The 23,862-nt window shown below is 42.8% G+C and overlaps 1 protein-coding gene across 1 annotated transcript; it reads right to left on the reverse strand.

Moving 5' to 3' along the window:
* Nucleotides 1-1,036: 1,036 nt before the first annotated feature.
* On the reverse strand, nt 1,037-23,350 carry LOC144893046 (uncharacterized). The gene is made up of 9 exons (XM_078782656.1): nt 23,296-23,350; nt 19,968-20,042; nt 19,547-19,630; nt 16,219-16,293; nt 15,798-15,881; nt 12,434-12,508; nt 6,034-6,116; nt 1,767-1,877; nt 1,037-1,201 (listed from the first exon to the last, which is right to left on the reverse strand). The coding sequence occupies exons 1-9, from the start codon at nt 23,336-23,338 to the stop codon at nt 1,037-1,039; spliced, it is 795 nt and encodes a 264-aa protein (XP_078638782.1). The 5' UTR covers nt 23,339-23,350.
* Nucleotides 23,351-23,862: the final 512 nt, after the last annotated feature.

A 23,862-nucleotide genomic window follows, 5' to 3' on the forward strand; every position in this document is an offset into this window, starting at 1 on the left:
CAGCTTAAAAGACGAGGGGATTAAACCCCCCTCGGTAAGAGGAGTGCCGAAACCGAGATCCGTAACAATATATACACACACAGTGCTGAAAAAGTGTACAACCCATTTCAACATTTTCAACTTTTGCCTTATAGACTGGAATACAATTGCAGTAAATCGAACTTTTTCTACCTTTATTTAGACATCGCGATCCACAACTTTCAAGTGAAAAATAAATTTTACAAATTTTGAAAATGAAGTAAAAATACAAAACTAGAATACCTTGGTTGGATAAGTGCCCATGCCTCTTATAATAGCAATTGTAAATTAGCTCAGGTGCAACCAATCACCTTCAAAATCACACACAAAGTTAATTGGCCTCAACCTATGTTAAATGCAGTGATTCTGATTATTTCAGGCAGGTTTCCTCTGCTGGGTAGTGCATTTCACAGCAAAGACTCAACCATGAGCACCAAGGAGCTTTCAAAAGACCTCTGCGATAAAGTTATGGAAAGGCACAGATCAGGGAATGGGTATAAAAATATTTCAAAGGCCTTGAATATCCCTTGGAGCACAGTGAAGACAATCATTAAAAAGTGGAAGGCGAATGGTACCACCAAGACCCTGCCTAGATCAGACCGTCCCTCCAAACTGGATGACCAAGCAAGGAGGAGACTGATCGATAGGCCACCAAGAGGCCAATGGCAACTGTGAAAGAGCTACAGGCCTTTATGGCAAAGACTGGTCTCTATGTGCATATGACAACAATATCCCAAGCACTCCACAAGTCTGGCCTGTACGGTAGTGTATCAATAAGGAAGCCATTACCCTAAAAGCCCACCTTGAGGCCCATTTGTGGTATGCAAAAAACCACTCCGGAGATTCTGAAGCCATGTGGCAAAAAGTTTTGTGGTCCGACGAAACCAAGATGGAACTTTTTGGCCTAAATGCAAAGTGTTAGGTCTGGAGCAAGCCGAACACTGCCCATCACCCAGTCAACGTCGTCTCAACTGGCCAGCATGGTGGTGGCAGCATCATGTTATGGGGCTGATTTTCATCAGCAGGGACTGCCAAGCTTGGCAAGATAGAAGGGACAATGGACATAGTACAGTATAGGAGAATCCTTGATGAAAGCCTGCTTAAGTGAGCCATGAATCTGAAACTGGGTAGGAGATTCACATTTCAGCAAGATAATGATCCGATACACAAAGTTAAAGCCACACTGGAGTGGCCGAATAAGAAAAAAAAAAAATGTTCTTCAGTGGCCCAGTCAAAGTGCTGACTTGAACCCAAATGAGCATTCATGGCGAGATTTGATGACTGCAGTCCATCGACGATCCCCATCAAACTTGACAGAACTGGGGCAATTTTTACGTGAAGATTGGGGAAAGATTTCACCATCTCACTGTGCAAGGCTGGTAGAAACCTACCTAAAATGACTCACAGCAGGCATTGCTGCAAAATGTGCCTCCACCCAGTACTGACCTAAGGAGTTGAATACTTTTGCAACAAGTGAATTTTGATTTGTACATGTTTTTTGCAGGAATTCCTGACATGTAACCCCTTTCAAATATAACAATGTTTAGTTTGATCTCTTCAGTTATGAATAAAAAAAGTTCATTTGGAAAAATTATTTCTGCATAATTTGTAATTCATCTAAATGTGGCATTATTGGTAAGGTTAGAATACTTTTGCAAACCACTGAAATAAAAAACAATACAGAAACGAGAAACAAATATTCCATCATTTGCATGGAGATTATGATACAAAGCATAACTCATACGTACCGGCTGCTGTCCTGATCGTATGCTTTCCCACTTCTGACGATCGTTGCGTATCTTCTGAATAGCGTTGGTCATCTTCCGACGACAGTTGCGCATCCGACGATTGTGGCGTATCTGAAGGAAAAAGAAGATTTTTATCATTTCCAGGAACAAACTTGAACAGGGCACATGAATGCACATGGTTCTTAAGATGCCGACGACAAGCACCAAATTTCGGGTTGATGTGGTGACCATTTGTTCCCTTCCAGCCTGGCGTTTTGTTGGGGTGCTTAGAATTCCGTGGCTGTAACAGTACAGGGTGTCCACAAATTCTTGTTCCGATTTTATAATCTTATTACAACCAAACTCGAACCAGACTTTATGGACACCCTGTATATTGACTGCACAAGGTGCAACAAATTTTCATCCACCATGCTCTCTCTACCCCCTGGTGTTGGGATCCCTGGTGTTGGGCTAGCGGCTAGGGTGCCGGCTTAGGATCCTAGGATCCTGGGTTCGAATCTCGGTCGATCGCCGAATTAATGCCAGGGGGGTTGACTCAGCCTGTCATCCTTCCGAGGTCGGCTAATTGAGTACCAGTTCACTGGTAATTCCCTGTTTGTCGTTGAAGGCGGCAAAAAGGGTTGGCGTCAGGAAGGGCATCCGGCCGTAAAACATTGCTTCAAAAAGGGGACCGAAAAACAACAACTACCACGGTCCCCGAAAAGGCCAACCCCCGCTTTGCGGGGAAAAATGGCCTCTAAAGGTGGTTTTTATGCTCTCTCTACCCCAGCATTACAAGACTTACTGGTTCAAACTTAATCTTATAGCAAGAAAATGATCCAAAACACAGCTGCAATAATTAAAACTTATTTGCAAAATAAAGTTGAAGCTGGAGTCTTGAACTGGAATGCATATAATAGACCCCTCAAAGCCCAGCTCTCAATATTATTGAAGCTGTATGGGACTATGAGGCTGGCAGGATGGCCAAGAGGTACATACACTCACCTCAAAGCTGTCTAGCTTAGATTCTAATCTCAGCCCATCTTTTAGCTCTTACATCAATCTTTATAGCTTAGCTTACATCAATCTTTATGCTCTTCCACGAGCCTCGATCTTGTATACAAAAAAGAAAAAAGAAAAAAAAGACCAACTATAAATCGTCATCCCAGCGTTTCAAAGGCAGGGTGATTCATTACTGTGTGCCGTCCCTTGGATGGACGTTAAACTGGGCATCCCGTCACTGGCATTTGCTGGTGGAAGTTAAATATCTCACGTATCCTTCGCGAAGAGTAGGCAAACTCTTGCCAGCACCATGGCCAAATTCCAAATGCCTACCCAAACTTCCTTTGTCGAAGTGGCGACCCGACCAGGCTTGTAGCCTTGTAACTGCTTCAGCAGCACCAACTTAGATGATCTTTGGAAGGTCTTGGGAGAGGCATGGAGCACTATTCCACAAGAGTTTATAACAAATTTATTTGAAAGTAGACCGAGATTAATTTAAGTAATTTTGAAAGAAAAGAGACCACCTTGAGAGGCCATTTTTCCCCGCAGAGCAGGGGTTGGCCTTTTTCTGGCACCGTGGTCCCCTTTTTTGAAGTAATGTTTTATGGCCGGATGCCCTTCCTGCCGCCAACCCTGTTCGTCGCCTCTTGCAACACACAGGGAATTACCAGTGAGCTGGTATTCAGTTTTCCGGACTTCGGAAAGATGACAGGCTGAGTCAACCCCCCTGGCGTTCATTCGGCGATCAGCCGGGATTCGAACCCAGGATCCATGGATTCCAAGCCGGCACCCTAACCGCTAAGCCAACACCAGGCTCATAATTTTGAAAGAAAAGGATGAACCTAATCAATGTTCGTTTATAACTTTATATCAAATTATATTGTGTATAAATCTAGTAATAGGAACAAGATTATTTTTTTTCCATAAAGGTGTATTTGCATTGAACACAAACTTTTACTTCTAAGGCCAAAGGCTACTGCAGCTGCTGGTGTACCCTCCCTCCCCTCCCACTTCCTCATTAACCTCTGACACTATATTTCTCTGATGCCCTAGAGGCCTAGAGTATCCTGAACATGGAATCAAATGTTAACATTGCATAAGTTGGGACGAACTTCTCATTTTGGATAAATATTTAGAGGAACCCTCAAAACGGGACCATGGTCGATTCGCATCACACTCAATTTACACGTTTCATACTTTGGCAATTTGTGCGGTCATTTTTGCAGTAATACAGTGATCCCTCGTTTATCGCGGGGGTTACGTTCCAGAACCCCCCGCGATAGACGAAAATCCGCGAAGTAGCGACCATATTTTTATTTTATTATTTATATATATTTTAAAGCTTTATGACCCTCCCCACACTCTTATTAACCTTTCCCATACTCTTATAAACACTTCCTATACTCTTAAACACTTTTTACACTCTTAAACATACGTAATTTTAACAACATATAAAATTCTAATGGGTACTCACCATTGAAGATACTGTAGCGACCCATGGGTTCCCCAAGCAAGACCAGCATTAGAATCTCCTTGCTCCAGCCGGTGACGTCACCGGCGGGGATCCCCGGCGCCAGAGTGGCTGGTCACGTGACCGCCAAAGCGTGCCACGCGTGCGGGTATAATCAGCTACACCTGTTGATCACGTGACCACCAAGCACGCCACGCTTGAGAGGCGTGGCTTTCGGTTTCTGGTTGTGCTTTATAATGCAGCCCGATAAACGGGCTTTTCAGTGTTCCCGAGTTGGTTTTGAGAATAAATATCTTCTCGGACGAGTTTGTGTCTTGCCCGTCATTTCGTCCGTATCAAGCAAGAGCCCCGGCTCTTCAATACTACAACTTGCGTGATGAAGATGATGATGAATTAGCTGTGCAGTACTGATGATGATGAAGGTGATGACGATGATGAATGTACTGCACAGCCAGAAAGAGCATTACAGTTACCCATTACGTGGGTAACTAGCGCAAGTGGAGGCTGCCGCATCTGCGTTTTCCATACGCACGACTCTTTGTCTCTTTGTCTACTCTTCTACTGTACACTATGTACAGTATTTTATTTCTTGTAATATGTTTTAAATACTGTATTTTTCTTATTTTTTTACGTTTTTTAATTTTTTAGGCTAGAAAATGCTTATTTTACCACAAAAATATTTAAAATAATAGTATATAAAAATACATTTATACCGCAAAATCCCACAATATAGCGAAAAATCCGCGATATAATTTTACATATACTAGCGAGAAAAACCCGCGATGTACCAAAGCCGCGAAAAGTGAACCGCGATATAGCGAGGGATGACTGTACATACAGTTGAAGTACAAAATGAAAGCTTAACTTCTGCTGGTTCTTATGATATCAATATTATCATGTGTCAGAAATATTTCATGTGAGTTATTGGACAACATATGCCTGCAACCCCATGTACATATTGGTGCGTCACAAAAATGATGAAATTTCTACATTTTTTTTTAAGTGCATATGTGAGACTTTATTTATACACGTTATATGTTAAAATAAACTGTGTCCATATACCTAACATTTGGTACCACAACTATTATTTTATGACAAAAACTGACAAAGTTATGGCAAGTTCAAAAGTATCACTCATTTATAGAAAAAAGCAAATCAGCGAGCGTACATTCATGGGATTGAATGCATCAACACCTCATGTACCAATTCTATATTTTATGATTCTATGATGTAACATGTGGTCATGAAGATTACAAATATAATGAATGGTGAAACTAGTCTCACAGAATGTATGCCCATTAACAAATGAACAAGCTACCACCAAGCAAGATATACTGGGTAGCATGTTCATTTGTTTCATTACACGGGGTTGCAGACATATGTAGTCCAATAACTCACATGAAATCTTTCTGAAACATGATAATATTGATTTTATAACAACCAGCAGAAGCTAAGCTTTCATTTGGCACCTCATTTGTGTGCATTACTGCTATAATGACCACACAACTTACCAAAGTATGAAACATGGAAATTGAATGTGACGCGAATCGACCATGGTCGCGTTTTGAGGGTTCCTCTAAATATTTATCCAAAATGACAAGTTCGACCCAACTTATGCAATGTTAACATTTGATTTCATATTCAGGATACTTGCTCTCGGGCATCAGAAAAATAGTGTCAGAAGTTTTTGGGGGGAAGAGGAGAGGGGGAGGGAGGTACACTAGCAGGTATAGTAGCCCATGGCCTATCTGCATCAGAGGAGAAAAATGCAAAATAGCTGAGACTTTTTCACAGCAGTATACATTCAATCCATACCGTAAAGATGATGTTCAGGATCACTTTCAAACATAGTATGGAGATGGCGATCATGCACAAATAACCACGAAATTCCAAGATACCTGTAAAAAGAACATTTGGATGGTTCATCTCAACAAACGATCTCAACTCATCCACCAAGGAGTTTGTACCACACAGCAAACTACTGCATCCAGTACCTATAGAAAGTCTACACCCCCTTTCAAATTTTCACCTTTTGTTGCTTTATAGCCTGGAATTAAGTTGCATTAAATGAGACTTTTTCCACCTTTATTTACACATCGTAACCCATAATTTCCAAGTGAAAAACGAATTCTGCAAATTTCAGAAAGTTAATTGAAAATACAAAACTAGAATATCTTGGTTAGATAAATGTCCACCCACCCCCCCCCCCCCCCCCCCGAGTTATTACTTGGTGGAAGCACCTTTTACAGCAATTACAGCTGTGAGTCTGTTGGGGTAGGTCACTACCCACTTTGCACACCTTGATTGGGAAATATTTTCCCATTATTCTGTACAATAACTGTCCAAGTGCAGTCAGGTTGCATGGACAGTGTTGATGGACAGAAATCTTCAAGTCATGCACAGATCTTCAGGCATAAATCCAGCAGGGGGGCCTTTGAAGCGGGTGACTGTCGTGGTTGTTTTAACAAGACTCGCCGGATTCATACCAGGCAACACAAAACAAACCAGACGACCGTTACAATATCATTTGTTGCCATTGCATTATTCTGCGAAGCAGTCCATTGTCTTGGGTCACGCAACTCTCTGTGGTCAGAACGAGTCTGCACCGGCCAACCCTTATTCGCTGATATTTTTCTTTATGAAAAATTTCCGATTGTTTTGTAATTTTTCCTTTGACATTGGCTCCAGGTTGCATAAATATGCAATATTTCAGCTTTCTACCACAACTGGAAGGTACTAAACATATATATCAGTCAATGAATGAGTGAGTGAGTCATTAGTTAGAAAGAGCTTCATATTTTAGATGAGGAAATTAGAAAGGTCACTTACATTTCTTTAGAATTGAAGTCACTTCATTCAGGGACTGAAAAAGAAATGAAACAGTCTCAGGTTTTCACTCATCTATCCACAAGTAAAAGTTTTAAGTTGATCAAAACAAGAAGTAAATGTATAAACTTTCGTTCATTTTGATACAAACAGTGAATTATCAAATGTGACAAAGAAAAAGCAACTTCAGGCTCATTGCAGGTAATATATCAGTCGAGCACACAATCAACGCTCAGTTCGTCTTTTCTCCTGTTTGTGGGAACACCTCTCTGAGAATCTTCCATCCCACTCTTCCCTTCAAGGCTTCAAAGCAGATGACACACCATCTCATGTCAATTCCCATTACTACCAATCATCACCATTCATCATAATTTGCTAATTCTTACACCAAATGTTTTTTGTTTTTTTTACCCACGTTGACCGCATGACCCAACCCTCTTACTTGCAAGTTACTGTTTCCTTCTCTCTCCTCTTTTCCTGTGCATTCATTCCCTTACATATTGTGTGCAAATATTGCCCCACTGCCTCAGAGATACTTCATGCCCTCTGTCACCTTGCCATCCCATGAGCATTGATCTTGTAGAGATTTTTTAAATACTTCCCAAATTTTCCTGCAATATCCCAATATCCCATTGTCTTTGTTCAAGTTATGTGACGAGCCATTTTCAGTTACAATTTCCTGGATTTTTAAATACTCGGAATTTGGAATTTTGCAAGGCTGCCGGTAATAACTCACCTACTCTTTGCAAAGGACATTGTGGGATGTTTAACATCCGCCAATAAGGCTGGCAGATGGAACACCCACTTTAATGCCCAGCCGAGGGATGGCACACAGGCACACACACTGATGAATCATTATGCTTGTGAAACACGAGGATGACAATTTATAGCTGGGTCAGGAATCAAACCCAGGCCATACAGCTTAGAGAGGAGTGTGTATACCTCGAGGCCATCCTGCTTGCCTTGCATGCCCAGAAGTCACCGAAAATATTTGGTCACATGACCAAACCTAGATGGCATTCAAAGAATACTTACCCTGCGCAGTCAACTTGGTGTGAGCCAACTCTTGTTTTTGAAGGTTTTTTTTCTTTGATCCAATATGGCTGCCAGACCATGTGAGCTATTACATCATAAATGTATATTCTCCAACATAATTGTTGCGTAGATCATGCTCAATACATTAGAAAACTGATCAGCCTAAGCGTTGTCCCTGTCGAATTATGACGTCATAATTAAGGCACCAATGACGTCATTGTTAACAACACTTATTCCCCATGCGGAGTTCTTTACAATGAGCCATGTTCCAATTTTTCCCATGGAGAGGTTTTGGAGATATAGAGGTGCATCATTTTTTGTTTTTTCCAAGATGGCGCCTGTACCATGTGACCAACTATATCATAATCGTCATTAAAATATTCTACAGGAGGAGGCGCTCCTATGGTAAAAATTTCGTGTGCATCAGACCAACAGTTGCAGAGAAAATCTCGACGGACTTGTCGAATGACGACGTCATAACTAAGGCACCGATGATATCATCATAAACATATCTTATTCCTCATGTGGAGTACTTCACAATGAGCCTTATTTAAATTTTTGGCATTTAGCTGTTTCGAGGATATAGAGGTGTAACGTTTTTCAAAGATGGCGTCCGTACCACGTGACCTATGACATCATAATTCTGAATTTAAAAAATGATACAGGCAACACGAGCTCCTATGGTAAAATTTCATGTCAATCGGACCAATGGTTGCCGAGAAAATAAATTTTAAAAATGCAGACACGCACGTACACACGTACGTACGGACACCACCGAATGCCTAACCCAGTTTTTCGGTTCGCGAGCACAGGGTAACTCGAACGGCATTCGGACCTTTATCAAAATCTAATCAGCTTGCCATTGTCATCCACCCAACTCATTCACCAAGGCACACACACTTTGTCCTAAACATTCCACAATCTTTTGAAATACCATGCTATAGATCGTGTTTGGCCCCATCTCTTGATGGTGAAGAATCACTTGGGAAATTAAAAAAATTCTCCTATCCGGAGATCTGCATCCGGACTTCAACCAAAACCGAATCAATCCGTCCGAGTCACACAACCAATCTGTCTACCAACTTTTGTCCGAATCTGTCCACAACTTTTTGAGATATCCTGCTCACAGGCAGACACAGACAGACAGACAATCCTAACAAACAGACAGACAGGGGTGAAAACATAACCTCTGTCCACCGGATAATTAAGAGACATCGTCACGTGGGTTGGTGGCTGGACAGTGGACATACACTGCTCCATTTTATATAGATTAAATATTAATGGGTTAAAATTAATCAAGAGGTCAAATTAAATTACGATTAAAATAAAATTAAATCAAGAGGTTACATTATGGTTTATATGAAACAACTAAACATCTCGTGAGATGATGGAATCTCTCATCTCGCGATATGTGATGGACATGCAAACATAGATTTTGTGTTAATTAGCTAATTATCTCACCACCTGGATGGAAATACAAAGGGCTCCTCTAGTTTTGTGCATGGACGTCATGAATCATCACGCCGAGTTTCAAACAGATCCATTGAGTCGCCTCGGGCGAGGAACTAAATTCAGTGGACACACATAAGAAAGGACGGACAAATCTCGACGGACAAAATCGTCATTGCTTTAACAGCTCTTCTCCAGCTCGTTGTAGTCGAGCCAAAAATCATACAATTCTGGGTGGATATAAATTGAATTTGCTGGAACTACTATCTGTTGTTCAATGCTCGTGCGATTACTTGTAATGTACGAATAATATGCATAGATGGATTTTTAATTATTGATAATCATCTCTAGGCTTTTTGAAAAAAACGTGGGTCGTGGGGCTATTGCATTCGGCACCTTATCTCTTGTCCGTTCTGTCCATCTGGCACGCCTATCTCCTTCTAAACTGTTGGGCAGAAATTCACCAAACTTGGTAGTTATGATCGCCACATGGCATGAAGGTGAGAGAGAGGTCTCGTTTTGGCGCCAACCTCTGGAGCAGGGTCAAATCCCCAAAAATGCAATTGTGGGCACATTTAAAAATATCTTTAAATGAAACGTTGTACATGCGATCAAAATTGGGGGACACATTAAATATGTAACGATTTATTGGATTTGACCACCGGATTCATACTCCAGGGGTGGGGTGCTCAGGGTCACAGAGCCAAAACCAAAAAAAAATTAAACTTAACATTTGATATTAGATTATTCATTCCCAGTGGAACTTTTTGCCATCTTTCAACTTTGCTTTCGGTGGTAAGCATGAGAATACGCAAAGGCGTGCCATCAGCTGCCCTCTAGTTTGCTTTACTTTTAGAAAGAAGGGGTGGAGGGAGGCACCCATTGCATGTGGTATAGCACATTTACAGACAGAACTGTGGTGTTGGTGTACAGCTATAAACTCTAAGACCGTTAGTAGAATGTCCATATAGACAATAACTAGGACGATGCTTGTACAAAGTAACCGAGAACCCAGGACGAGTCAAGGGGGCAAGCCATGCCATGTGTCATCAGAACCCTGTCAAATGAATAGGCAGACGTTCCCGGAGCCCAGTACAAGCCGAGCAAGCAGCAAAAAGGTTCGCCCTACAAACGGATATATCTGAGCTTTGTGTGAAGACGACAAAAGCTTATTTGTCCAGCAAGAAATACAAGCGAAAGTTACAGTTTAAGGTATGCAACATTTGCTAAAAATCTACTGAGCTCTCAGGATCTGGGTTGCATATAACCACCTGGCATGAACGTGTCAAGGCTGGACGAAGGAGAAGGAAAGTATAGAAAAACCACCTTCAGAGGCCATTTTACCCCACAGAGCGGGGGTTGGCCTTTTTTGGGCACCTTGGTCCCCTTTTTGAAGCAATGTTTTACAGCCGGGTGCCCTTCCTGCCGCCAACCCTGTTCATCGCCTCTTGCGACACACAGGGAATAACCAGTGAACTGGTATTCAATTTGCCGACCTTGGAAGGATGACAGGCCGAGTCAACCCCCCTGGCGTTAATTCAGTGATCGACCGGGATTCGAACCCAGGATCGTGGTATCCCAAGCCGGCACCCTAACCGCTAAGCCATGCTGTCATAAAGTCAGCAACATGAAGATGCAAGGGGAACAGACAGAGAGCAGTTGTATCAGAGAGCCCCCTAAAGACCCATTCCAGTCAAACAATCCCCCATGGCAACTGAAGGAACATCCTGCTTTTTCTGTGATAAAGATGATGAACTATTGCATCGAGCTTCTACATTGAACAACCAAATCACTGATATCCACCCAGACTTCAACGAGTTGTAGGAATCTAAAATTGTCTCTGCCTTCACATCCTCCAGGGTGTAAATACTTTTTGTAAACACAGGATAATTCACTAAATCTGGGAAATGGTTGGAAAGTTCGTCTTGCGTCTGGACGTTGCTGTATTCGGCAATTCATACGGGTCAGTGTTGCCTACAACATGTATTGTTATAATATGGCTCCCGAGGCAAAGTGTCCAACGTCTTGAGATATGCCAGCTCTGGGACAAGCTTTGACCCCGGTTATTTGGCCATGAAAACACACAAAGCTTCAGACAATCATGAATGTGGGTTTTTTTTGTTGTTGAGGAGATAAACTCCACCTTTGATGCTCTGGCACCGATACACCCCTGACGACAACCACTGCGGGTCGTTTGTCTCTAAACAGTTGAGGATGCGTGCTTGGGGGGGGATGGGGTGAAAGGGCAGGAAGAAGAGATGGTGGCTTGTTCTCGTAAATGGATGTGTAGGCCTGATATGTCGTGTGGACATGTTTGGGTGTATATTTGAGATGTGCGGCATGTGCTTATATATGTCCTCGTGCGCAGTTACGTCCCAGGAGATGAAAGTACGTGCGTTTCAGGAGTGAAACAACCCACTGGAAAAAAGAGAAATGGTGGTAAAATGCTTGTTATTGTTGCTGGAATGAAGCGTGCGAAAATACCTTAGGGAAAGAGGTGGGAAGGGTGTTCGATATACTTGCCCATAGAGACCCGAAAAATCCTTGTGGTTCCTGAATGACTGGACTCTGCGTGAGAGACAAAAGAACAGCAATAATTAACAATTAGTTATTTCACTGAAATGACAGATGACAGAGGGTGAGAGGTGGTCCATGGAGAGAATTGTGTGCTAGATTAGTGGCGTCTTCAGCGTGATTGTCTTCTCTTTTCACGAGTGGCATTTTACGAGACTCCAACGCAAGGAAAAGGAAATATTTGGTGACAATGTCATATCAAGCATTTGAATCTAGGATCCCAACAACAAACACCACAGGTTCAGAGGATAACGTAAAACAGTCCAACAGAGAACAGATGCTTCTTCATTCTCAGTAAGGTTTGTTTGTGGAGGAATGAATGTGTCCATACCTTGATGAAACGGAGTGGGGCCGGAAGTCTGTTCGAGATTTCTCGAAGCAGATAAAAGTTGGACTTCCAGAAGTTCTGCAGGAGAGAAAGAAGCACATCACCTGTTTAAATTACTTCACATCAAAGACACAAAAACCATTCAAAATGATTACACACCAAACGCACGGAATTGTTGAATAATTTTACACCAAACACCCAAATACACTGGGTCGTTATTTTTTCAATCTCAACCAAACTTGAGAGGAGGACTAAGGGTCACAAGATGGAGGTGCTAACGACTTCCACCCCCTCCACCTCCCCTTCAAGGGTTTTTTTCTTTTTGGGTGCGGGAATTGATTGGAACAAAAATCTTGCCAATTGGAGCACTCCTTATTTGCATAAATCCAACATGGCCGCCCACAAACCCCTGATACAGGAGATGTTTTTATAACTACCAACCTTGTAGAAATGGAATGATGATTTGTGTCCTAATATTGGTTTTCAGGTATGGGGAATTTAATTAGGCAATACTTTTTGTTTTGCTATTGGAGCATCCCTCATGAGTGTAAATCCAATATGGCTGCCATACGATACACCCGATGAATATCTCTCGTAACTATTTAAGTAAAGGACATAGAAATATGTTTCGGGATCTAAATGTTTTTTTTTTTGTTTTTTTTTGTATACTGAATCGAGGCTCGTGAAAGAGCTGACATTTACTTCACAAACAAATCAACCAGACAAACAAAATATATAAGAAGAGGGAGCGGAAGACAAGAGAAGGGGAAGCACACAAACACTTGAGAGCACACAACATTTAAGAGCAGGGAGATGTGTGGGAGGGAGAGGGCTTGGGGGGAGGAGGCGTGGGAAGGGGGGGAGGGAGTGGGAGAAGTATAAAACACAAGGACACCAAGGACTTCCAGGACAGAAGTTGGTATTTCAAAAAAGTGGAATTGGGGTGAAATTAGCGGGGATAGAAAAGATCAAGGTTTTGGATGGGGGAAGATAAGAGATGGTGGTAAACAGCTGTTTTAAAGACCTGGAGGGTGGAGTGGGATTGAAGAGAGTGAGGGAGTGAGGGAGTTTGTTCCAGAGGCGGGAGAAAAGAGGAATGAAGGAGTGAAGGTGAGCAGAGAGTCTTGATTTTGACAGTTTAACCATAAGAGGGTTGCAGGCAGATCTTGTGCGACCTGTAGGAATATTTGCGGGACAGAGCCCAGAGAGAGCTGGGGGGGGGCAAGGCCAGAGAGGAGTCGCTAGAAGACGGAAAGACCACCAACCTGCCTGCGGTGAGTGAGTGAGAGGCCCTAGGAGTTAGCTTCATCGTGTTTCCAGGTATGAGGAATTGATTAAAGATAAGATTGTGTTGATTGCAGAATTATACTCGTATATTGTGACAAATCCAATTTCGCTAACATAAGAATATGATAAATTTGAGTGAGACCATCAGACATTGAATGAAAACATGTTCATCACCATATCATATATCTTGCCATATCACCATATCACCATAGCATCACCATATCATATATCTTGCTATTCGCGGGGGATAGGTTCCTGGAAAATCCCTTGTATTGAAAAACGGCGAATAGCAGGGCATTGTTTCAATGGAAAAGGGGGGATAGGTTCCCGAGTCGCGAAAATCCACGAATAGAGAGGATCAAACCACGAATGGCAAGGCAATATCCACGAATGGTGACGCAAATCCCACGAATGTTGACGATAATCGGCGAAGGACGATGAAAATACCGTGAATGTATTCTGCGGCATCTATCTATCTATAATTCCAGTAATCTCTGTATGTATGTCTGTATGTATGTCTGTGACCGCTGTTTCTCGACAACCACGGGTCCGATATACTTTAAACTTGCCAGGTATATTGCTGGGGACCCGAGGATGTGCCTTTTCAAGGTTTCATATTAATCGGACAAGTAGTTACCGAGCTATGTCCAAAAAACGATTCAACCAATCAGAGAGCAGCGAGTTATCACGTGTGCCGAACGTGGCGAACAGACTCTGCCTCGGACGGCACATTTGAGAGCGTATTCATTTATTTCACGTTGGCAAACTATGTTGCCGCTATGTTGGCGTTAAACTATGTTTTAAAACTAATTAAAACTAATTTGCGATTCTTTCGCTTTCCTGCGCGTTTGTGCACGCTATGGCGATTTCTTTACCAAACTCCGCAAGCCGTTCGCTTTGGACCAAACCATTTCATGTAAATAGAGGGGGGGGATTGTCACCGTACTCGCAAGCCGTTCGCTTTGGACCAAACCATTTCATGTAAATAGAGGGGGGGGATTGTCACCGTACTCGCAAGCCGTTCGCTTTGGCTTTGCGAATGGACCAAACCATTTCATGTAAATAGAGGGGGGGGATATAATTTTAGATATATATATAGTATGGGCACGCCCTAGTTGTTTCAATGGGGGGAAAGGGGGGTACGTTATATGTTCCCGGCGGTTCCCGATTCATAGAGGATTTTTTTTTTTTTTTGGAGGGGGAAATTTGTCTTTTCGTCGCATTTTGTGCAAGTCCATTTGATTTTTTGTTGATATGTTTTGGAAACATTTTGTATACCCGAGAGTGCGGGAGTACTCTATATGTAGGGATGGCACAAAAACTGTTGGTCTTATCCGCTACATACAAAACTAAAGTTGGAGAATCTTCTCCGAAAAGTTGCTTCGGCTACATATGAGAGCCTACCTGGTCCTATCAGCAGATTGTCGAGGCAGGGATTACTTTTCAGTACTCCAGACCATCGCAAAAGCAAAACAAAAATAAAAAAACAGAAATCGGTCAAAAGCGGGAATTTCTTCACTTCTGGAATTTGCTGGATTCGACAGTTTATACGCGTCTGTTTTGCCTATAACCTGCATCGTTATGACATCGCTCCCCAGACAAAGTGTCCAATATGTTATCATATGCCAGCTTTTGGACAAGATTTGACCCTAATTACTTCGCAATGAAAGCACACAAAGCCCAACAACTCAACCACACATGGACGTGGGTTATTTTTTCATTGTTGTGGAGATAAGCCCCCCTCGGATGTTCAGGCACATCTACACCCCGAGCTACAACTACTGTGCGTGGTTTGTCCTTCAAGAGTTGAGGATGTGCGCTTGTGGTGGGCTGATTTAAGGGGCAGGAGGAAGAGGTGCCTGGTTTGCATGAAGGTGTGTCGGCCTTATGTGTATAATGTGGACATGTTTAGGTGTATGCTTTAATGGGGCGGCATGAACGTAGTTATGTCCTCGTGTCCAGTTACATCTCAGAAGACTAATGCACATGTGTTCATCAGGAGTGAAACAACACACTGGAAAAAAGAGAAATGGTGGTAAAATGCTTGTTATTGTTGCTGGAATGAAGCATGTGAAAATACCTTGAGGAAAGAGGTGGGAAGGGTGTTCGATATACTTGCCCATAGAGACCCGAAAAATCCTTGTGGTTCCTGAATGACTGGACTCTGCGTGAGAGACAAAAGAACAGCAATAATTAACAATTAGTTATTTCACTGAAATGACAGATGACAGAGGGTGAGAGGTGGTCCATGGAGAGAATTGTGTGCTAGATTAGTGGCGTCTTCAGCGTGATTGTCTTCTCTTTTCACGAGTGGCATTTTACGAGACTCCAACGCAAGGAAAAGGAAATATTTGGTGACGATGTCATATCAAGCATTTGAATCTAGGATCCCAACAACAAACACCACAGGTTCAGAGGATAACGTAAAACAGTCCAACAGAGAACAGATGCTTCTTCATTCTCAGTAAGGTTTGTTTGTGGAGGAATGAATGTGTCCATACCTTGATGAAACGGAGTGGGGCCGGAAGTCTGTTCGAGATTTCTCGAAGCAGATAAAAGTTGGACTTCCAGAAGTTCTGCAGGAGAGAAAGAAGCACATCACCTGTTTAAATTACTTCACATCAAAGACACAAAAACCATTCAAAATGATTACACACCAAACGCACGGAATTGTTGAATAATTTTACACCAAACACCCAAATACACTGGGTCGTTATTTTTTCAATCTCAACCAAACTTGAGAGGAGGACTAAGGGTCACAAGATGGAGGTGCTAACGACTTCCACCCCCTCCACCTCCCCTTCAAGGGTTTTTTTCTTTTTGGGTGCGGGAATTGATTGGAACAAAAATCTTGCCAATTGGAGCACTCCTTATTTGCATAAATCCAACATGGCCGCCCACAAACCCCTGATACAGGAGATGTTTTTATAACTACCAACCTTGTAGAAATGGAATGATGATTTGTGTCCTAATATTGGTTTTCAGGTATGGGGAATTTAATTAGGCAATACTTTTTGTTTTGCTATTGGAGCATCCCTCATGAGTGTAAATCCAATATGGCTGCCATACGATACACCCGATGAATATCTCTCGTAACTATTTAAGTAAAGGACATAGAAATATGTTTCGGGATCTAAATGTTTTTTTTTTTGTTTTTTTTTGTATACTGAATCGAGGCTCGTGAAAGAGCTGACATTTACTTCACAAACAAATCAACCAGACAAACAAAATATATAAGAAGAGGGAGCGGAAGACAAGAGAAGGGGAAGCACACAAACACTTGAGAGCACACAACATTTAAGAGCAGGGAGATGTGTGGGAGGGAGAGGGCTTGGGGGGAGGAGGCGTGGGAAGGGGGGGAGGGAGTGGGAGAAGTATAAAACACAAGGACACCAAGGACTTCCAGGACAGAAGTTGGTATTTCAAAAAAGTGGAATTGGGGTGAAATTAGCGGGGATAGAAAAGATCAAGGTTTTGGATGGGGGAAGATAAGAGATGGTGGTAAACAGCTGTTTTAAAGACCTGGAGGGTGGAGTGGGATTGAAGAGAGTGAGGGAGTGAGGGAGTTTGTTCCAGAGGCGGGAGAAAAGAGGAATGAAGGAGTGAAGGTGAGCAGAGAGTCTTGATTTTGACAGTTTAACCATAAGAGGGTTGCAGGCAGATCTTGTGCGACCTGTAGGAATATTTGCGGGACAGAGCCCAGAGAGAGCTGGGGGGGGGCAAGGCCAGAGAGGAGTCGCTAGAAGACGGAAAGACCACCAACCTGCCTGCGGTGAGTGAGTGAGAGGCCCTAGGAGTTAGCTTCATCGTGTTTCCAGGTATGAGGAATTGATTAAAGATAAGATTGTGTTGATTGCAGAATTATACTCGTATATTGTGACAAATCCAATTTCGCTAACATAAGAATATGATAAATTTGAGTGAGACCATCAGACATTGAATGAAAACATGTTCATCACCATATCATATACCGTGGGACCCCGCTATTCGCGGGGGATAGGTTCCTGGAAAATCCCTTGTATTGAAAAACGGCGAATAGCAGGGCATTGTTTCAATGGAAAAGGGGGGATAGGTTCCCGAGTCGCGAAAATCCACGAATAGAGAGGATCAAACCACGAATGGCAAGGCAATATCCACGAATGGTGACGCAAATCCCACGAATGTTGACGATAATCGGCGAAGGACGATGAAAATACCGTGAATGTATTCTGCGGCATCTATCTATCTATAATTCCAGTAATCTCTGTATGTATGTCTGTATGTATGTCTGTGACCGCTGTTTCTCGACAACCACGGGTCCGATATACTTTAAACTTGCCAGGTATATTGCTGGGGACCCGAGGATGTGCCTTTTCAAGGTTTCATATTAATCGGACAAGTAGTTACCGAGCTATGTCCAAAAAACGATTCAACCAATCAGAGAGCAGCGAGTTATCACGTGTGCCGAACGTGGCGAACAGACTCTGCCTCGGACGGCACATTTGAGAGCGTATTCATTTATTTCACGTTGGCAAACTATGTTGCCGCTATGTTGGCGTTAAACTATGTTTTAAAACTAATTAAAACTAATTTGCGATTCTTTCGCTTTCCTGCGCGTTTGTGCACGCTATGGCGATTTCTTTACCAAACTCCGCAAGCCGTTCGCTTTGGACCAAACCATTTCATGTAAATAGAGGGGGGGGATTGTCACCGTACTCGCAAGCCGTTCGCTTTGGACCAAACCATTTCATGTAAATAGAGGGGGGGGATTGTCACCGTACTCGCAAGCCGTTCGCTTTGGCTTTGCGAATGGACCAAACCATTTCATGTAAATAGAGGGGGGGGATATAATTTTAGATATATATATAGTATGGGCACGCCCTAGTTGTTTCAATGGGGGGAAAGGGGGGTACGTTATATGTTCCCGGCGGTTCCCGATTCATAGAGGATTTTTTTTTTTTTTTGGAGGGGGAAATTTGTCTTTTCGTCGCATTTTGTGCAAGTCCATTTGATTTTTTGTTGATATGTTTTGGAAACATTTTGTATACCCGAGAGTGCGGGAGTACTCTATATGTAGGGATGGCACAAAAACTGTTGGTCTTATCCGCTACATACAAAACTAAAGTTGGAGAATCTTCTCCGAAAAGTTGCTTCGGCTACATATGAGAGCCTACCTGGTCCTATCAGCAGATTGTCGAGGCAGGGATTACTTTTCAGTACTCCAGACCATCGCAAAAGCAAAACAAAAATAAAAAAACAGAAATCGGTCAAAAGCGGGAATTTCTTCACTTCTGGAATTTGCTGGATTCGACAGTTTATACGCGTCTGTTTTGCCTATAACCTGCATCGTTATGACATCGCTCCCCAGACAAAGTGTCCAATATGTTATCATATGCCAGCTTTTGGACAAGATTTGACCCTAATTACTTCGCAATGAAAGCACACAAAGCCCAACAACTCAACCACACATGGACGTGGGTTATTTTTTCATTGTTGTGGAGATAAGCCCCCCTCGGATGTTCAGGCACATCTACACCCCGAGCTACAACTACTGTGCGTGGTTTGTCCTTCAAGAGTTGAGGATGTGCGCTTGTGGTGGGCTGATTTAAGGGGCAGGAGGAAGAGGTGCCTGGTTTGCATGAAGGTGTGTCGGCCTTATGTGTATAATGTGGACATGTTTAGGTGTATGCTTTAATGGGGCGGCATGAACGTAGTTATGTCCTCGTGTCCAGTTACATCTCAGAAGACTAATGCACATGTGTTCATCAGGAGTGAAACAACACACTGGAAAAAAGAGAAATGGTGGTAAAATGCTTGTTATTGTTGCTGGAATGAAGCATGTGAAAATACCTTGAGGAAAGAGGTGGGAAGGGTGTTCGATATACTTGCCCATAGAGACCCGAAAAATCCTTGTGGTTCCTGAATGACTGGACTCTGCGTGAGAGACAAAAGAACAGCAATAATTAACAATTAGTTATTTCACTGAAATGACAGATGACAGAGGGTGAGAGGTGGTCCATGGAGAGAATTGTGTGCTAGATTAGTGGCGTCTTCAGCGTGATTGTCTTCTCTTTTCACGAGTGGCATTTTACGAGACTCCAACGCAAGGAAAAGGAAATATTTGGTGACGATGTCATATCAAGCATTTGAATCTAGGATCCCAACAACAAACACCACAGGTTCAGAGGATAACGTAAAACAGTCCAACAGAGAACAGATGCTTCTTCATTCTCAGTAAGGTTTGTTTGTGGAGGAATGAATGTGTCCATACCTTGATGAAACGGAGTGGGGCCGGAAGTCTGTTCGAGATTTCTCGAAGCAGATAAAAGTTGGACTTCCAGAAGTTCTGCAGGAGAGAAAGAAGCACATCACCTGTTTAAATTACTTCACATCAAAGACACAAAAACCATTCAAAATGATTACACACCAAACGCACGGAATTGTTGAATAATTTTACACCAAACACCCAAATACACTGGGTCGTTATTTTTTCAATCTCAACCAAACTTGAGAGGAGGACTAAGGGTCACAAGATGGAGGTGCTAACGACTTCCACCCCCTCCACCTCCCCTTCAAGGGTTTTTTTCTTTTTGGGTGCGGGAATTGATTGGAACAAAAATCTTGCCAATTGGAGCACTCCTTATTTGCATAAATCCAACATGGCCGCCCACAAACCCCTGATACAGGAGATGTTTTTATAACTACCAACCTTGTAGAAATGGAATGATGATTTGTGTCCTAATATTGGTTTTCAGGTATGGGGAATTTAATTAGGCAATACTTTTTGTTTTGCTATTGGAGCATCCCTCATGAGTGTAAATCCAATATGGCTGCCATACGATACACCCGATGAATATCTCTCGTAACTATTTAAGTAAAGGACATAGAAATATGTTTCGGGATCTAAATGTTTTTTTTTTTGTTTTTTTTTGTATACTGAATCGAGGCTCGTGAAAGAGCTGACATTTACTTCACAAACAAATCAACCAGACAAACAAAATATATAAGAAGAGGGAGCGGAAGACAAGAGAAGGGGAAGCACACAAACACTTGAGAGCACACAACATTTAAGAGCAGGGAGATGTGTGGGAGGGAGAGGGCTTGGGGGGAGGAGGCGTGGGAAGGGGGGGAGGGAGTGGGAGAAGTATAAAACACAAGGACACCAAGGACTTCCAGGACAGAAGTTGGTATTTCAAAAAAGTGGAATTGGGGTGAAATTAGCGGGGATAGAAAAGATCAAGGTTTTGGATGGGGGAAGATAAGAGATGGTGGTAAACAGCTGTTTTAAAGACCTGGAGGGTGGAGTGGGATTGAAGAGAGTGAGGGAGTGAGGGAGTTTGTTCCAGAGGCGGGAGAAAAGAGGAATGAAGGAGTGAAGGTGAGCAGAGAGTCTTGATTTTGACAGTTTAACCATAAGAGGGTTGCAGGCAGATCTTGTGCGACCTGTAGGAATATTTGCGGGACAGAGCCCAGAGAGAGCTGGGGGGGGGCAAGGCCAGAGAGGAGTCGCTAGAAGACGGAAAGACCACCAACCTGCCTGCGGTGAGTGAGTGAGAGGCCCTAGGAGTTAGCTTCATCGTGTTTCCAGGTATGAGGAATTGATTAAAGATAAGATTGTGTTGATTGCAGAATTATACTCGTATATTGTGACAAATCCAATTTCGCTAACATAAGAATATGATAAATTTGAGTGAGACCATCAGACATTGAATGAAAACATGTTCATCACCATATCATATACCGTGGGACCCCGCTATTCGCGGGGGATAGGTTCCTGGAAAATCCCTTGTATTGAAAAACGGCGAATAGCAGGGCATTGTTTCAATGGAAAAGGGGGGATAGGTTCCCGAGTCGCGAAAATCCACGAATAGAGAGGATCAAACCACGAATGGCAAGGCAATATCCACGAATGGTGACGCAAATCCCACGAATGTTGACGATAATCGGCGAAGGACGATGAAAATACCGTGAATGTATTCTGCGGCATCTATCTATCTATAATTCCAGTAATCTCTGTATGTATGTCTGTATGTATGTCTGTGACCGCTGTTTCTCGACAACCACGGGTCCGATATACTTTAAACTTGCCAGGTATATTGCTGGGGACCCGAGGATGTGCCTTTTCAAGGTTTCATATTAATCGGACAAGTAGTTACCGAGCTATGTCCAAAAAACGATTCAACCAATCAGAGAGCAGCGAGTTATCACGTGTGCCGAACGTGGCGAACAGACTCTGCCTCGGACGGCACATTTGAGAGCGTATTCATTTATTTCACGTTGGCAAACTATGTTGCCGCTATGTTGGCGTTAAACTATGTTTTAAAACTAATTAAAACTAATTTGCGATTCTTTCGCTTTCCTGCGCGTTTGTGCACGCTATGGCGATTTCTTTACCAAACTCCGCAAGCCGTTCGCTTTGGACCAAACCATTTCATGTAAATAGAGGGGGGGGATTGTCACCGTACTCGCAAGCCGTTCGCTTTGGACCAAACCATTTCATGTAAATAGAGGGGGGGGATTGTCACCGTACTCGCAAGCCGTTCGCTTTGGCTTTGCGAATGGACCAAACCATTTCATGTAAATAGAGGGGGGGGATATAATTTTAGATATATATATAGTATGGGCACGCCCTAGTTGTTTCAATGGGGGGAAAGGGGGGTACGTTATATGTTCCCGGCGGTTCCCGATTCATAGAGGATTTTTTTTTTTTTTTGGAGGGGGAAATTTGTCTTTTCGTCGCATTTTGTGCAAGTCCATTTGATTTTTTGTTGATATGTTTTGGAAACATTTTGTATACCCGAGAGTGCGGGAGTACTCTATATGTAGGGATGGCACAAAAACTGTTGGTCTTATCCGCTACATACAAAACTAAAGTTGGAGAATCTTCTCCGAAAAGTTGCTTCGGCTACATATGAGAGCCTACCTGGTCCTATCAGCAGATTGTCGAGGCAGGGATTACTTTTCAGTACTCCAGACCATCGCAAAAGCAAAACAAAAATAAAAAAACAGAAATCGGTCAAAAGCGGGAATTTCTTCACTTCTGGAATTTGCTGGATTCGACAGTTTATACGCGTCTGTTTTGCCTATAACCTGCATCGTTATGACATCGCTCCCCAGACAAAGTGTCCAATATGTTATCATATGCCAGCTTTTGGACAAGATTTGACCCTAATTACTTCGCAATGAAAGCACACAAAGCCCAACAACTCAACCACACATGGACGTGGGTTATTTTTTCATTGTTGTGGAGATAAGCCCCCCTCGGATGTTCAGGCACATCTACACCCCGAGCTACAACTACTGTGCGTGGTTTGTCCTTCAAGAGTTGAGGATGTGCGCTTGTGGTGGGCTGATTTAAGGGGCAGGAGGAAGAGGTGCCTGGTTTGCATGAAGGTGTGTCGGCTTTATGTGTATAATGTGGACATGTTTAGGTGTATGCTTTAATGGGGCGGCATGAACGTAGTTATGTCCTCGTGTCCAGTTACATCTCAGAAGACTAATGCACATGTGTTCATCAGGAGTGAAACAACACACTGGAAAAAAGAGAAATGGTGGTAAAATGCTTGTTATTGTTGCTGGAATGAAGCATGTGAAAATACCTTGAGGAAAGAGGTGGGAAGGGTGTTCGATATACTTGCCCATAGAGACCCGAAAAATCCTTGTGGTTCCTGTTGAAGAACAATTTTATGTGCAGAGACAAAGCCATGAACACTTGTAAATATTTTAATAACACTGGGAAAAATACTCATTTGATTACAACAGAAATACATTTTAGAACTCACAGCACAGAGTTTACAGCTCAGGATTCACAGCACAGGACCCGGTTCGGAAATGAGCATTCTTCCTCGATTGAGCGAACTTAGCTTAATTTTATATCATTCAGAACAATAGGGGAATTGATGATTGGGTCTTCACAGTAGGAGGGGGTAGGGGGGAGGATATCGGGGGCCAAGGGATTTAGGGGATAAGGGGTTTAGGGAGGGGTAGATCTGGGGGACGGGGTCGTCTTCTTGGCGCCATGAGGATTTGCTTTCCATTGTACTCGAGGTTGCCCCGAGAGCAAAAGGGCTTAATGCATACCAACTCAGGGTGTAACTGTTGGCTATACAGATGGGATGCCGGTGATAACTCACCTGCCCTCCTCACACACATGTATGTCCTTTTAT

The sequence above is a fragment of the Myxine glutinosa genome, chromosome 7 (genome assembly GCF_964187855.1).
Source record: "Myxine glutinosa chromosome 7, kmMyxGlut1.1, whole genome shotgun sequence".
In the NCBI taxonomy this organism is placed as follows: domain Eukaryota; kingdom Metazoa; phylum Chordata; class Myxini; order Myxiniformes; family Myxinidae; genus Myxine; species Myxine glutinosa.